Source organism: Microtus ochrogaster, chromosome 6 (genome assembly GCF_000317375.1).
Source record: "Microtus ochrogaster isolate Prairie Vole_2 chromosome 6, MicOch1.0, whole genome shotgun sequence".
Lineage (NCBI taxonomy): Eukaryota > Metazoa > Chordata > Mammalia > Rodentia > Cricetidae > Microtus > Microtus ochrogaster.
This window is the reverse complement of record NC_022013.1, coordinates 75,320,044-75,337,164: the sequence shown is the minus strand read 5'-3', so window position 1 is coordinate 75,337,164 and position 17,121 is coordinate 75,320,044. Positions and strand designations below refer to the sequence as shown.

General features: G+C 43.8%; 1 protein-coding gene across 5 annotated transcripts in view; it reads left to right on the top strand.

The window, feature by feature from the left end:
* Kcnk2 (potassium two pore domain channel subfamily K member 2) overlaps positions 1-17,121 on the top strand; it is a 189,412-nt gene that overhangs the window by 143,500 nt on the left and 28,791 nt on the right. For all 5 annotated transcript variants that reach the window (XM_026779815.1, XM_005348857.2, XM_013346957.2 and 2 more), the window contains one exon: positions 11,046-11,185. In XM_026779815.1, coding sequence (XP_026635616.1) covers positions 11,046-11,185 — 140 coding nt within the window. The remainder of the gene's footprint in view (positions 1-11,045; positions 11,186-17,121) is intronic.

Sequence of the window (17,121 nt, the reverse complement as noted above, 5' to 3'; positions counted from 1 at the left end):
TCTGGTGATTGAATGCAGATTGCCAGGCGTGTGGGGCAGGCAGATCTGGTGATTGAATGCAGATTGCCAGGCGTGTGGGGCAGGCACCTTTGCCATCTGAGCCGTCTTTCTGGTCTACCTCTCAGTCTCTAATTTAAATCCTTCCAGAGGAGAGACCGTATTGTTGTCTTTCTAAAAGGCTGGAGGTGGTTAGTGTGTGCTGGCATTAAGGTTGAAGTTGCCAGAGCCTCCTTGTGAGGATTGTGTGATATCTTTGAAGAAGTATGTAATTCTTATAGCTAAGGCTGTCCCTTTGCTCAGAAGCACCAGGTACACTTCTGTCTGCCAGGTGAAGTAGCCGGGAGTGAGGGGGGCAGAGGGCTAAGGGCCCCTTTATTTCAACAATTGTTGGAATGGTGTGAAGAGTCTCAACCTTTGTAGCTCCACATCAGAAGACAGGGTCCTGTCTGAAGATGTTCGCTTTCCTGCCTCCCTAGAAGTTGTATGTGGTCAGCATAAACAGAGCTGAGAAATGTGTTTCTACAGGGGAAACTGAGGCAGCGTGATGAAAACAAAAATACACTTACAATGCATTCATCTTCCCTGGTTACATAAACATAATTAAAAAGCCTTGTGAACGGTGTTGTCTGTACAGACATTAGGTGGGTAAGTCTTACACTTCAGGCCAACAGCCCGACATGCCCTGAGATATTTTAAACAACCCCAGACTGTGTCGAACCGGCTTGTGGCCTTCATGGTCTGAGACGCCTTAAAAATATAAAATTTATAAGAGAAGAAAAATGTGGGTGGAATCTTAAAATAATCATTTCTATGACCACCACCTAGATTGGCTTGGAGCAGGTAAAACCCCAAATATTTTACTTTGTGGTTTTGAAAGACATGTTTTGTTTTTCTTTTTTTTTTTTGTTGTTTGTTTTTTTTTTTTTTAAAGACTTTCTTTAAATTCACCTCAAGAGGTCAATACACTTACACTGAAGAGATCCTGTAAGTCTCCCTGTGGCTATTGCCCTGTGCCCACGGAAGAACATCCCATGGGTCCAGTCCCAGTGCGGTCTCTGCCTTAAGGGTCTTGGCCCCATGTCATGGAAGGACAGGGAGACTAGAATGATACTTCTTGATCTGGACAGATGGCTCAGCAGTTGAGTTCTTTCTACTCTTGCAGAGAGCCTGAGTTTTGTCCCCAGCACTCCCAGTGTCTCACAACTGCCTCCAACTCCAGCTTCAGAGGATCCGATGCCCTTTTCTGGCTGCCGTGGGCTCTTGTATAGGAGTGCACAGAAACTCACACAGACACAAATAGGTATTTTAAAAGGAATGATGCATTGTGCAATCCTGCCACTAGTATCTTGCTATATTGAACCCCCCGCCAAAGGCATTACTTGTGTCTCATTCTTGTTTGTAAAGGGGTTCTTTAAAAGATAGAAATCCATCTTTGGCTAAGATGCCTAGTGGTGGCTAGAGAGATGGCACAGTGGTTAAAGACCTGCAGGGTGGCTCACAGCAGTCTGCAACTCTCGTCCCACCGGATCCATCATCCTCTCCTGCCTCCTTGGTCACTGCACTCATGTGATGGACAGACATGTAGACAAACGCTCACTCACATGAGATTTTAGAAAAGATGAAAAGGAGGGAGAGAGGAGCAGTTCACTTTCATCTGTTTCTGCTGCTTTGCTCCATGTTGGTGCTTGTGAACACAGAGCTGTGTTCCTAGGGCTGCGGGCATCTGTGCCAAGTTCTCACCCCCGTTTCAGATAGATGTGGAGAGGCAGGGCAGGAACCATGTGCCCTTTGCCAGAGTCTTCGGAAAACAGAAACTATGTTTATCTTTCAAGTTTCTTGAGAAGGGGTTGCCATGTGTAACTCCACAGAGTCAGCACAGTCCGTCTTTGCTCATGGGGACCTGCTGAGCTACGGCAGGGCAGGGCTCCTCTGAGGAATGGCTGGCTCTCTGCTTTGTAGAGCTTCCCCTCTTGCTGCCTATTGTTCTGACCCATAATGCAAGAACCAGCATGCCACCTTAAGCCCTCTAGATACTCCCTGCAAATCTTAATTTTCTGTTTCTGCTTCTGCTTGTGTCAGAGCATGGGGTAGTGGCTGGCTGGTTACCTTGGTGACTGACATTGAATCCTTCTGGCTGATCCAGTCTGTCCTCTTGCCCATGCTCAGTGTCCTGGGGCTGAGAAGGAGCAGTGGGGGTGGGGTGGAGCTAGGTGTTGGCTTGTGTTATGGGCAAGAGCTGCTCCGCACAGCACAGAGGAGTGTGGGCAGCAGCTCTACCCGAAACGGAAAAGGGAGAATAAGGTGGCTTAGCCAGTGCCACCGACCTGGTTTTGAAACCGTAGTCAGAGTGGTAGGGATGAGTTAAAATGCACTGCAAAGTCGCACCTGAGAATTAATTTTTATGTCCTCATTTCTGTCATTTGAGTTTTCATTTCCTTAAATACCTAGAATGACATGTTCTTAAGTCACGCTCACCTTATAGGCTGAGGACTACTCCTACCGCTTTCTTAAAATCTAGCCTTGATCATATGGAAATGTAGTTGGGTTTTTTTTTTTAAGTAGACTTATTTGAGCTTGGTTCCATGACTGATCTGCTTGGTCCATGAATGTGCAGGAGAAAATGACACACAACCCTTAGATGACGATTCTCAAAGACTGGTGAAAAGCCCCAGTCGCCCAACTTAAAATGCATTTTCAAACCTGGTGGCTTTTTGAATCTACAGTGAGTCAGAGGGAAGACACGTAACCCCAAGTGTGCTTCCCAATGAAATCCTTAAAACACTTCTTTTCCCAAAGGCTGCTTAGGTAGGTGCAGAAGAGGCAGGCATGAGGGAGGGAGAGCCTGACGTGAATGGTAGCTCAGCAAAGCCCTGCTCGCCCAGTCCTCATGTTCTTAAGAAAACCCAAACATTTTAGTCCCTGAATGTAAGCCTTGCATATAACCATCATGGCCAACACCAGAAAGATGTATTTCCCAGCCAGTTCATTGGTTATGAGTGCTTACTGCTCATCCAGAGAAGGGGTGTTAGGTTCCAAGTGCCCACATGGCAGTTCATACACCTGTAGCTCCAACTTCAGAGAATTCAATGCCCTCTGCTGACCTTCTTGCACAAAGTATTATAGTTAACATGAGATAGGATGAGCACCATGAGTGAAGTCTGACCAGCCAGGGGTGTCCTCCACCTCCTCGGGGATAAATCAGCTCCCAGCATTTAACAGAGCATACTTCAGTGACCAAGACTCCATAAAATACATTCAGTAACCTAAACTCCTGATATACTTACATACATATGGTGTGAGAGGTCCTTCTATCTATGTATTGCTTTTATCAGTTAATGAATGAAGAAACTACCTTGGCCTGTTGATAGGGCAGAACTTAAGTTGGCAGGGAAAACTAAATGGCATGCTGGGAGAAAGGAGGCGGAGTCAGAGAGATGCCATAGAAGCACTGCCAGAGAGAGATGTGCTGAAACTTTGCTGGTAGGCCATGACCTCACGGTAATGCACAGATTAATTGAGATGGGTTAAATTAATATGCAAGTGATTAGCCAATAAGAATCTAGAGCTAATGGGCCAAGCAGTAGTTTAATTAATCAGTTTCTGTGTGATTATTTCGGTTCTGGGCAACCAGTTCAAACAAGTGGCTCCTTACAAACAACTGGCACCAACGTGGCTATCTAAATCCACATAAAACCTGAGATTTGTGCAAATATCTCTGAGTACAGTTACCAAAATTTCTGCCACTAAACTGATTGCAGAGGAAGATATTGCTGGAGCCCCAATAGATACCACAGGAAGTACTTGATGAGGATGGAGGGCTGTTGAAGAACAGTTATTCTTCGTCACAAGAGCCACTCAGAAAAAAAGAGGAAAAAGCAAAATAAAACAAAAAACTACATTAACCAGAAAGGAGAAGTTTGTGTGACTGCTAGAGAGATGTGTTATAGGTTGTGTGTGTGTATGTGATGTGTGTGTGAGTATGGTCATGAGTGTGCTGCTATGTAAGTGTGCAGTCACAGACAACTCTTGAGAATCAGTTTGAGGCAGGTCACTCTTATTTCTCCCTCTGCATCCCCAAGGTCAGTTGGCCCATAAGCTTCCCAGAGAGTTCCTTGTCTGCATCTTCCATCTCACTGTGGGAGTGCTGGATTGCAGATGCATCTGGCTTGTATAGGTTCTCAGGATCATTGGTCTCACCCGTGAGACATTTAATCCACTGAGCCACCTCCCTGGCTCACTGTATTGTAACCATCACTCCTTTATTAATGCATATTCACTGACTCTGATATTGAGTGAACATGCCGTTGTTTATGAGACGCTGTGCTCAGCACTCAATCATAGCAATGGCTTGGGAAGTTCTTGCTCCTCTGGATGGAATGTATGAAATTATGGAGCAGCCACGAAGCAGGGATCTATGTTCGGTGGAACAGGAGAAATCTGCTCATCCTGTTTTAGTCAGTGATGAGAGAATTGATAGTCTACACATGGTTAATGAGCAGGATTGAACTGAGGGTCTGTGGGCAAGCCAACAGTTGAGCTTGCAGAGGTCAGCAGATATCTGGAAGCATTGTAGAAACACGGAACACGGGGGGAGACAGAAAAGAAGGGGACGTTGGAGTGATGGCCATGATGGTGTGGATACTTAATGGAGACTCCAAACTGCTCTCCATGGAGACCTAGAGATCATTTCCAGGGAGAATGATCACTTTGCTCCTGCACACCGCAGGGTCTTACCGTTGCAAAGATGACTGCGTGAGAGGATTTGTGGATCTCCCTTCTCTACACTCACAAGCTTCCTGTTCTTCTTATAGTAGCTTGTCTATGAAGAACAGAAATGGGCTGGTGGTTTCTAAATCTGAACATGGATCTCTAAAATCCAAAAATATAATTTCACATACTAGGCAGATCTAATTGCCTTCATTCAAAAATAATTTAAAATTTTTAATTTCATTTTATGTCTATGGGGGTTTTGCTTGTATGTATATCTCTATTACTACGTATGTACCTGCTATCCTTAGAGGCTAGAAGAGGGTGTTGGGTCCCTCTGGAACTGGAGCCACAGATCATTGTGAGATGTTCTGGGAATTAAGTTCTAGTCCTCAGGAAGAGCACTGAGTATTCTTAACTGCTGAGCCATCTCTCCAGGCCTGTATTAAATAACTTTTGTTTGTTTGTTTGTTTGTTTGGTTTTTGAATCAGGATTTCTTTGTATAGCTCTAACTGTCCTGGAACTCACCCTGTAGACCAGGCTGTTCTGATACTCACATAGATCCTCCTTCTTCTGTTCCTCAACCCCCAAGCTATGATTAAAGGTGTGTGCCACCACTCCGCATCTAATTATCTCCCTTAGCTTCACGTTTTCCTGCCTCAGTGGCATCGGCTTGATTTAATAGACTGAAGTCACCAGATTGACCATGCCCCTGTAAGAATGTTTCTGTCCCTCATGCAATTTGATATCACAAAAGAAAGATGCACAAAGTAGACATAATACCTCACCAAAATCATAATAAAGCCTCATGGTTAAAATTATAGTCAAAGCCAAAAATTAAGATCACTATTTGACATCCAAGCTGAAATACTTACAGAGAAATGAAAGCCCATTTCTGTTGTTTAAATGAGTATCCCCCAATAAGTCGTGCATGCTGTGACCCCCCAAGAGATATAGAGGATCCCCGCAGGTCACTGAAGATGTGCGTCCACAGGTACTGTAAGACCCCACGCACTTATTTCTCAGCTTCTTGGCCCCTAGCATACTCTTGTCATCACTGCTACTTCGTGTTCTTCACCTGAGCACCGAACCCGATGAGGCCCCCTCACCCCAGACTGGAACTTCCAAAGTCATGGGGTCAAGTGAACGGTTTTTGGTAGTTGGGCTGCATCAAGCGTCTTTGCCAGCAGTGTGAGGCTGAAACATCATTACTACAGAGTGACGGTGTGCTTACGTGCTACATGTTTATGCAATACATGCATCACTGTAGAAAATGGAAGGACGGCCCTGGGACTGGCCATCTTAGTCAAGAAGGAGTACCCTTTAAAACCAGGATGTGTGGAGGTTTCATCTTTTCATTCATATTTTGTAATTCAGAGGAAAAAAATCATGAGTCAAGAAAATTAAGGGGACAGAGCACTGTGTTTTCAAGTTCATATTTTAAAATTGCTTTATTGCCGGGCGATGGTGGCGCACGCCTTTAATCCCAGCACTCGGGAGGCAGAGGCAGGTGGATCTCTGTGAGTTCGAGACCAGCCTGGTCTACAGAGGAGCTAATTCCAGGACAGGCTCCAAAGCCACAGAGAAACCCTGTCTCGAAAAACCAAAAATAAATAAATAAATAAATAAATAAATAAATAAATAAATAAATAAATAAATAAAATTGCTTTATTGTAATAAAATTGCACACACACACAAGTTCTGTGGAATAGAAGGAATAGAATAGCGCCACCTTCTGGAAACGCCTGGATTCCCCACAATACCAGGCTGGAGGACTGCTACATGGACTCCGCCAAAGGGTAACTGCAGTTAGCAGCTGAGCACGTGGGTAATGAACAGCTCCATCTAAGGAAAGCAGCCATGCTTTGGGGCAACCTGATGGGGTTTGGATTTGAGTTCTGCAGCTCTGGGTTGTTTTCCGTCCTCTGATGTCTCTGTTTTGAGACCCTGGGATTTCAGAGAAGCTGTGTGGACCTGGCAGTCTCTCTTGAGTTCTGAACAGATTGAACTTGATGGCACTTGAATCATCAACTTTGTTTCTGAGAAGGCAAATGGAAAGAAGGCTGAAACCTGTGCCCAAAGGCCTGATTGATGTCCCGGCCCAAATATAGGGGCTCAGCTCCCTCGGCACCCACCTGCAGAGCTTCGGGGTGGAATGGCCCCCTTGGCACCACCGCCTGCAGTCCTTTAGGTTAGGATGGTTCCAGTCATGGAAGCTAATCAATATGGCCAAATTCTCTTATCTCCCCCAGTAGGAAATTTAAATATTTCATAAATTGATTGAGCAATGTGGGGCATCCAGGGTCCAAAGGTCCTTTCCATGTCCCCAGGGCTATTCTCTACCTTCCCCTAGCTGGGATTCTTGGGGAGCAGGCAGGAAAGTTCTCTCAGTGCTTGATATAGAGGAGGTTTCCAGCTACTGTGTGTAGGGAACCCACTTTGTGGAGAGAATCACTTCCCATCATTGTGAACAGCACGAACCTTGCTGAGTTATATTTTTAGTAATTTAATCTGCTACATTGGATCAAACTCTGGCTGAGTTCCTCTTGCAAATGTCAAGGAAGAGAGATCAGTGAGGGAGTGGGAGCGGGAGGGGGAGGGAGGGGGGAGAGGGGAAAAGAGAGAGGCAAAGGGAGACAGAGGGAGGGAGGAAGAGAGAGAGAGAGAGAGAGAGAGAGAGAGAGAGAGAGAGAGAGAGAGAGATCAAAAGGGGGCTGTCACATCCAGGAAGAGGTTCAGAAAGCTTAGACTTCCTGTACTATTTGGAAAAGTTGATGAGGTTCCTGAAGCTGTCTGCCTCCACCCCTCTTTGGTATTTTTATTGCTATCTGTATGTTCTCTTATAATGAGCCAGAAAGCTCCTAAAATGGAAAGAGCTTGTGTGCACATTTTCTATGGCAACAAGGAGAGAACGAAGTGGAGAAACTGTTCTGCCAAGTAGGTGGGGAACCCAGGAGGGGAGGGAGGGTGTAACATCCCGCAGTCTTCAACACAAACAGTGAGGGGAGGAAAAGACACAGGGGGACACGACACCACGGGACACCACACCACACCGGAGACAGTCCCGGGGATTCAAGCAAGGACAGAGACATTAATCTACATTTGTGGTTTCTAGACAGTACCTTACTGTGTCCTCTAGTCTGCTCTAAGCTCCCAGGCATATCTCAGCATCCCAAGTGATAGATTTCAGATGTGAGCTGCCACTCCCAGCTACTTTACTGTCCTAATAAGAGACACCTGGACAAGTTCCTAGGAAATAGGTAGAAAATTAATACTCTTCATAGTTAAGAATGAAAAAAAGCACTTTTGGTGGTTAAAAGCACTTGCTGCTTATGCAGAGGACCAGAGTTTGGTTCTCAGCATCCACATCAGCTCACAGCTGCTGTTAATTCCAGCTCCAGAGAGTCTGATGTCCTCTTCTGGCTTCAGCAGGCACCTGCACACATTTGCACATACATGTACATATGTATACATACATGCAACTAAATCATTTAGAATTATTTCCTTGTTTTAAAATACCCTCTCCCAAATCTCAACATTACAGATATACTAACTTAGGGAAGTTTTTTTTTTTTGCATCAAATGAGCTGATTAATGTGCAAATAAACTCATAAGTTTCAGGTTTGGGAAGCGAATAGCATGAATAGTTCTCTGACAATGCTTTCTGTCTTGGGGTTTTTCTTCTTAGATCATCTAGCTGCCAGTATTTCATTTTAAGGGTGGTAATTAAGAAAGGGGAAGAAGCTTTTTCCATGGTTTTGAATCACTAAAACTTCTGGGTTAAACGTTTTGCCCAAATATAGGCCTTTTGGTGATGAAGCTAACTCACTCTTTGCAACTGTAACATCCTGTTTATGACGTGGACATAAAATGTCATCTCCAGCATGTGGGCCGTGCTAGAATCAGAGTGCCCGTGCACTTGTGTGTTAGAGTCCTGGATGCTTGGGTGTGCTAGAATCAGAGTCTTTGTGCGCTTGTGTGTTAGAGTCCTGGCTGCTTGGGTGTGCTAGAATCAGAGTCTCTGTGCGCTTGTGTGTTAGAGTCCTGGCTGCTTGGGTGTGCTAGAATCAGAGTGTCTGTGCACTTGTGTGTTAGAGTCCTGGCTGCTTGGGTGTGCTAGAATCAGAGTGTCTGTGCACTTGTGTGTTAGAGTCCTGGCTGCTTGGGTGTGCTAGAATCAGAGTGTCTGTGCACTTGTGTGTTAGAAGAGTTCAGGCCTCTTGGATGAAGTTGGGGTTTTTGGTTCTATTTCTTTTTGGGTATGAAAGGGAAAGTCCTGGAAAGGAGATCATTTGGTTTCAGTGAAATGGAGACATGTGAAAAATGGGATTTGCCGTGGGCCTGTCTTAGGCGGCGTCTTCCTGTGTTTTCTAACCTGTTCTCAGGCTGTCTGGTCACGGTGTTTTTTGCCTGCGAGAGCCTCTCGGACCATTTGTCTTGCTCCTTTCACGTTCAAAATCATCTCTGAGGGCCCTGCAAAGGACAATTTGTTTAGAGAAATGTTCCATTGATACTTTACATTTGAACATAGTGTGCACTGTTTTCTCCCAGCCATTCGCCGAGTCTTTGCGCATTGCCAGAGTCTGTGCAGTTGGTCCTAAGATGCTTCTCTCCTGCTCGGCCCCACAGTACAGTAGGTCTACATGAGAGGAGTCTGATGGTGATTCCACATGTTGGTCTCTAAACATGTCTAGCCTGTCAAGTCTTGACTTAAATCATTTGTGTTGGTTTTAGTTAACATTTCTCTTACCCCGTATGCAGTTAGTGGTTATCTCCCAAGTAAGGGACTGGGGTTATGAGAGACAATCCTATCACTATTGTACCATCAGTCTGTGCTCCACTTTTTCCATTCCTCCCCTTCCCAGGCTTGCCCTCGTTCAACACAGCCGTTTCCCAGGTGCCCCCCAATCAGCGTGTCCCTTGGGGCTTCCCACCACCCGTTCCGCTTCAGCCACTAAGCTCCTTTGGATAATGCATTCAGCCATGAACACAGGCCATCTCGCCTATAAACATAACCCAGTCCCCACTGAGTTAGGGTCCAGCCTTCATCATCTTATACGCCCTATTCCTATAGAGAAATAGACTCGTCACTGCTCCTATGCTGTCTGATCCCCTGAAAGAATCCTTTGAAGAGAGTGTGCCTTCTCACAATGTCTTGCTACTCACCCCTTGAAAGTTCCCTGTCTTCTCTCTTCCCCCTTCTGTGTTCTTCCACAGAACTATGTAACCTTTGTCCTACAGCGCCATATGCTCTATTGTGAGTGACTGTCTATGTGAGGCTTTCTTTCCTGTTTAGATGTGTGTGTGTGTATATGTGTGTGTGTGTGTGTGTGTGTGTGTGTGTGTGTGCGCGTGCGCACGCGCTCACTTCCACCTTTTCTTGAGACGTGTCTCTAGTTCACTACGGCTTATTCCATACTAGCCCAGGAACTTCTAAGAATTTTCTTGTCTCTATGACCCGTCTCTGAGTAGGAGTCCTGGTTACAGAGGTGAGTGCTCACATCTAGGTTTTACACTGGTTCTGGGCATCTGAACTCAGTGCAAGCACTTTGTACACCAAGGTGGCTCTCCATTCTCAATGTGAGAATTTCTCAGGTTAAAGTTGAGTTTCTTAAGACATGCCCTTGTCTTCTTGTTCTGGTAAATAAATAAGCATTTCAGTGTAACTTCTGTTTGTTGTGCTGAATGGAAGGGTGTTTGGGAATGTCCACAGCAGAATCCCACAGTACACACATTTCCTTTAACACTTCAAGAACATTTCTCTTCTTCCTCTTATTCTTTCTGGAGATATACATTGGTGATGTCATGGGACTTCCTCAGAGACAGTCATGGTGCATTGCCTGAAAAGACATCAGTTCTTCCCAGACCTCTGGTTGCCCTGCCTCGAGCTTGTTACCAGACCATTCCTACTTAAGATGTCAACCCCTTCTGGTTCAGCTGGCCCATCTGCTGGAAGGCACAGGTTGATAGGCAGTGGGAAGATGTAAACAATCCTTCACATGGTGTGGGAACAGACTCTAATTCACACTGTTTCAGTGGGAATGGAGAGAGGCTTAATCCATATGGAGCAGTTGAGCTCTGAGAGACACAGTGACAGCTGCCGTGACCCAGAAGGGGAAGGAAACATCCTTCAGAAGAACTTTTTGAACTTGTCCATGAAAACCTGAGAGTTGTATAAGCAAGCATGAGAATCTCAGTGTAAAAGAAGAGGCTGGGTCAGTGGAGAAGGTGATGGGTCTGCCCTTGAACCACAGTTTGGCCAACGAGTGCAGTGGAGATCCCAGTGGTTGGCTCCTGGGATTGCGATTGTGTGTCTGACTTTGCCTTTCTCTGGCAGGTGGCTCGGACATCGAGTATCTGGACTTCTACAAGCCTGTGGTGTGGTTCTGGATCCTCGTTGGGCTTGCTTACTTCGCCGCCGTCCTGAGCATGATCGGAGACTGGCTGCGGGTGATATCGAAGAAGACAAAGGAAGAGGTGAGGCTGAGGGGGCACGGAGTCAGCAGCCAGTAAAGGGTTGGTTTTATGTTCTCTTAAAAAATATTTTGAAGTTTAAACTCTTAATATTAGCATAAAATTTACTGCATGAAGTAATAAAAATATAGGCATTATAGTTTAGTCATTTTCAGCATTTGTTGAATACTTATTGGGTCAGTGACTATGTAGGAATTTTGATTTATTTGTTTGTAATGAAAAAAGATATAATTTTAAAAATTTTGCTAGTTATATACTTTTCTTTTGTGTTCTTTCTTTCTTTTGTGCAATGGCACAAAGTGAAGTCTGGTCCATAAAAAGAAAAGAGTGCACTCAGGGCCAGAATCTACCGCCCTGGTAGAGGACTTGTGGCGGATTGTGAAACGCTGCGTCCCGTTCATAGCAATTGGGGAAAATCTATCAGTGTGCCACAGAGTGAATAATGAATGCTTTCTATAATAGGAATTTAGTTTACCTTTGCCGGTTGTTTTCTTTTTTCTTATATCTATATGTTCACACTTGGACATACACATATATTTTGTGGCTCTTTACATCAGAACTTGCAGGTATTCAGAATGTTACATATTTTATACAACAAAACAAGTAATAATGATCTTGAGAATTTTGGTGCATGAAGGTTTTGGAATTTTAAAATGTAAGCATTGATATTGATTCCTTGGATATTCAGTTTTGATTGTATTTCTATCTCCAGAAGTACCATTGGCTGTTGGAGGGTGACTGAGTTGTGGATTTATTTGTTTGTTTGTTTATGACTATTGTATGTTTTTCTGGTGGGACTTGCCAGCTTTGCTAGGGGAGTCACAGATCTCTCCAGTCTATGCCCCTGTCACTCAGATGCCTTCCTCTAGTTAGCCTTTCCATCCATTTCATTATCTGCTGTTCACAGGCCAGGATGCACCAGTGTTAAATCTTTGGTTTTTAAAAGCACATATCCTCTTCAAATGTCCATCCAAAAGAAAGGGAATAAAATAAGAAATAGTGAATTTGATTTCTCTTTACAAATTCTGTCTTACTTTTTTGGAAACATGTCAAGTCAGGCAGTTTTTTATCAATACCTTGCATGTTCATGGTAGCAAGCAAGAGTGTTATTTACCTAGCACTGTGTCCTGTGGGTAGCACATCGCCTCGTTGCGATTTCATGTAATAAGTCTAAGTGTGTCCGTTTGTGTCTCAGTTACACCATATGCCAAAAAACTTTTTATCATGAGAAAATCAGCAAGACAGAATGCTCCATATGTTAAAATGGGCCAAAGTCCTCTTTTCGGATGGACCAGAAAGGATCTAAGCTGTGGGCTTGGGGTATGTGGAATTGGGAATGAGGAGAAGGGAGGTGTCTAGTCTAACTTTCTATATACTGCTCTGAATCTTGAAATTCTCAGGGATAAAAAAGAAGTTGTAGCAAGGAAATATTTTAGATAATAGCAATAAAGAAAGCAGCTCAGGTATTCACCTAAATAACTTTCAAGTGCATTGAAATATTGACATTCATGTCTGCATGCACACACTATCATCTCTTAAAGCTTGAACTTTGACAGTTAGGAAAATATTATTGTGTGACACATTATATGCCGTAAATTAAATACATAAATACATTAATACTACTGTGATTGCCGAAAGAAGATCTAGAGGCCACCGTGCTGTAATGTAGCGAGAGATTTTGTATCTTTATACAGTTGGTGAAGTTGCTGTAGGGTATGTGTTTAAGCTTGAGAACTTTGTTTTGGTATTTTTGCAGGGGACAAACTGACAGTGCAGCAGATCACTTCTCCAGAGTAGCATACTTAGTAGCAAACACAGCAACTGCAGCAGTGTTTGGGGCTGCTAGAACAAGGCAGTAAGAGCTCTGTTTCTCCCTGCTCTGCAAGCCATTAACTCTTGAGGGTGCTGGCAGGCATGGGCCATGGTGAGGCCTCACTCCTGGGCTTGCCTGGGTCCTAGCTGGCATGAGCCGTGGTGAGGCTTTGCTCCCTGGCTTGCAAATTGCCTCTTTTTTGCCATTTCTCTGGGCCGTCTGATGGAGAGAGAGGCAGGTCAGCATCTCTTCTTTTCTGTGTAAGAACACGGCTGTTACTAGATTTGGGCACCAGTATTTTTTTTCCCCATCTGATCAGCTGCCTTTGAAAAACCTGTCTCCAGATCCAGTTACTGTGAAGGTTTCCACTTCTGCATAGGGATTGATGAAGGCAGGAATACAGGCTACAATGCCATCTTTCCAGATCAATATACATTTTTACAGAATGGGTTTGTTACATGTGGACCGTGAGGTCATGTGCCCATTCATGAAGGACTTCCCTGGCTCTCAGCTAAAAGTACGAGTGTGTTTTCATGCTAGCTCACCATGGAGAAGCCTAAAGGAAGAGGCTATTTTTCTCCTTACCACAGACCTTTTGACTGCTGCCCAGTGTTCTGAGTACCACATGCCTTCTGGAAACAGCGTCCACGAGGGAGTCTGTGGCAAGAGACAGTGTGAGCCCCAAGCTGCAGCAGCTCCAGTTGAACCCACGGAAAATGAATTTAATTTGAGCAAATGTGTATTTTCTGATTTATGATCAATTTAGAGAAATGTAGAACAGGGTCACAAATTTAGCAAAGAGTGTTGGTGGGGGAGAAGGCACAGTGTAACTAATTTGGGCATCAGGAACCAAATATTTGATAAATGGCATAGTGCTTAGTTATCTACCACAGCGAGATGATAGATAATTTAAACTTTGAAACAGCTCAGCAAAGGGTGATCACAGAAAAACCAAAGTGTGTACTCAGGATCCCGAGTGATAATCCCATGACTCAGAAAAACTGATTTTATTTAATAAACCCATGCATTGCATTATTATTTTGAAATATGGCTGAGCCATAGTGATAAAATACAAACAGATACAGATAATTATATGAAGGGTTTATATCGTTTTGAATGTTAAGCCATATGTTGTTTCCATTGTGGAATCATTTTAATAGAATATACATAGAAGATTTGGGGAGTAAAGGAAAACATCATTTTCCCTCAGCACGTTGAAGTGAACATCATTGGTCTAGTGAATCCATTAGAAGGGCCTGAGGAGGAAGTCAATGGGTGGAAGACTATGCATTGATCCAGAAGCACCGCACATAACTCTAGGTGGTCTGCGTTTCTCAAGGAAGGCAGGAAGAGCTTAACCATTCTTTCCTGGAGATGTACGCATGTCAGAAAAGTGTGCTCCTTTGTTATTTTTAAAGTTCCCATAGAAAGTAGACCGAGTTTAACAGTAAATATGAATAGAACTAATTGTTTTCCTTATTAGCCCATATATCCTGTTCTGTGAGGAGATCATGTTTCCATTTAGGAAACAAGGGCTATTTCACAATAGGGTGTATACTGACACCCAGTTCAGGTTTAAAAAAATAAGGTGTGCTCACATCAGCCAGAAAACAAAATCTGTCCCTGCGTAGGAACAAAGCAGGGAAGAATGAACCCTAACCCAGACATTGCTCAGTCAATTACTCTTTACCTCAGAGTGTGGAAGCCATGACGTCTGTGTGCACTCTGGGTTGTGGTCCGTGTGAGGTAGGCAGCAGCAGTATCCCAACATAGATTGGCAGTCCTGTCATGTCTCGCAGAAGAGGGAGAGAGGGACACTGTGGATGGATGGCCAAGCAACTTTATTTATTTATTTATTTGCAAATGCTATTTCTTTAGTCTCTGAAAGTATTGATGCTGAGTTGAGAGCCCAACTTTGGTGAGTTGGTCTTCTGTTATTTAAGAAAATAACCAGTGTCTGGGGCCTCTAGTGCTCAGGTCCCCCAAAAGAATGTGAACTGGCTCTAGAATCATGAAGTGACCCAAGAATACCAGGGGAGAAATGTTACTTCCTCTGGACACATAGTGGCATCGTTAATCTCTGCACTCTGCTCTGGGTCGTAGAGCAAAACCCGTTCAGTGAAAGAACTTAGTGGATCAACATCACGTCCAGAAAATGGACAGCTAAAGAGGAGGTCTGGGCTGAGTCCTAGAAATTTTGCAGAACAGGAGCAGATCAGCGTCTCTTATCTGAGAATTGCTTTCTAACACCCGAGGCTTTAATGTCTCATTTACAACAGCTTCGACTTCCTCCTAAAGGCCTCGGGAGTCGCTGAAGGATTTTAGGGACGTGGAATAAATGCTTTGATGAGAACGAGAAAGATGAGTTTGGAGACGCAGATGAGCGTACAGCTGGGAGGGATTGGTCCAGGGAGTCTGCGGTAACAATGCGCTAGAGATCAAGTATTTATTCCAAAAATGCTTGGTGGTTTGTGTGCTGAGAATACAAAACAAAACAAACAAAAACAAAAGAAAGCAAACGATGGTGTCTGTGGTTCTAACTTCAGTAGGGTATCTATCACAGGAAATAACTCAGAAAATTAAGAAATATTGAACAGTTAGGAGGGAGAGGATAATTTCATGTTGACATTTATTAATTTGTGGGTAATTTTACATTTAAGTGATGTGGAGGCCCAGAGATGTGAGTCCTGTTTCACTTTGACTAAAGGTCAGAGAGTTTGAGCTTATTTTTACTCTTTCAAAGTTGTTGACAACAAGTGTGGCTACAAACAAGGTACGCTGACCTAGTGTGCCGTTACTTGGTGTTTGGACATTAGGGTGTCCCATAGAGGTGGAGCCGCTCCACCCTGACCAAAGGTCAGAGAATTCAAGCCTATTCCTGTCCCTTCATTTTAAAACAGGATGTTTGACCCAGGGAGTGGCTTCCTATGGGATACTTGGTCTACGGTGTATTCACTGCATATCCTGTCCAAAACATCAGAATGCTTAACTTGGGCAATAGTGGCTTGATGTCTCAGTATTAAAGCAATAACTGTTCTGGTTATCCTTTGTGTCATGGTAAAGCAGTCTTCTGTCTTCTTCCCCCTTTTGTACCGGGGTATATACGTGCATGGAAAATTAATGCGGGTGGATTCAGTATTCAGTATTCACTGAGTTGGCCTCCTGGTACTATCCTATGTCTCTGTATTTCTTTTCTATCTGTCTATTCTGCCTGATGTTTCTAATGCAAACACCCCTACCTGGAATGTACAAGCCCATCAAGGCTGAGCCCCAACAAAGTGATTAAATCAAGTATAAAAAAATGGGTTTGCATGCCTAGATACATGGGGGAAATGGAGGCTGGGAAGACAGTTTGAGGGTCATAACTATATAAATGACAATGAAGGCTGTGAGTATAGATAAATATCTTCATTAAGATTTGTCCAAAGAGAAAACAATAGAGATTAAAACAAAACCTGAGGCAAAGCAGTCCTTGAAGGAGCTGAAGGTGGAGACTCACGTGGCTAAATGGATCCTATGCTGGCAGATTCTGCCGAGGAGACGAGGGAGCTTTCAGAGGATGATAAAATGATGGATCATCGCATTGGCTGAGGACAGTGGAAGAGAAAATGAACCACAGTACTTCTCCCCCTCCCTCTTTCCCTGTCTCATTTCCACTTCAGATTGTATGGTTGACATTGTAGTTTTTTACTTTAATTTCTAACATACGGCAGGGAAAGGACAATGTGGATTAGTATAATTTTTAAATCTTTCTAACATTCTCTGCTATTGAGATGCTAAAGAAGTTAAAGATGACCAGCTGAAGATAGACTCCAGACTTGCTCTATGTGACCCTAAGACTTCTCCAGTATATATTTAGTGTGTATATGCATTGAAGATATTTCCTTTCCCCATACTGAAGTGTTATATGACTGAAGATACATGTATCAAGTATTTTCTTAATCTTATTAAAAGTCTTATTTTAAAAATAGAATAGAGGCAGGTATGACGTGCTAATGAAATCCAGACTTTCACATCCCATGGAGATGAGGATGCTTCTCATTATGCCAGAGTACAAGATCTGAGCTTTAGGCTTTGATTGATAAACCTTTGCTGGTTGGTATTTGACTCCAGCCCCATTACACCA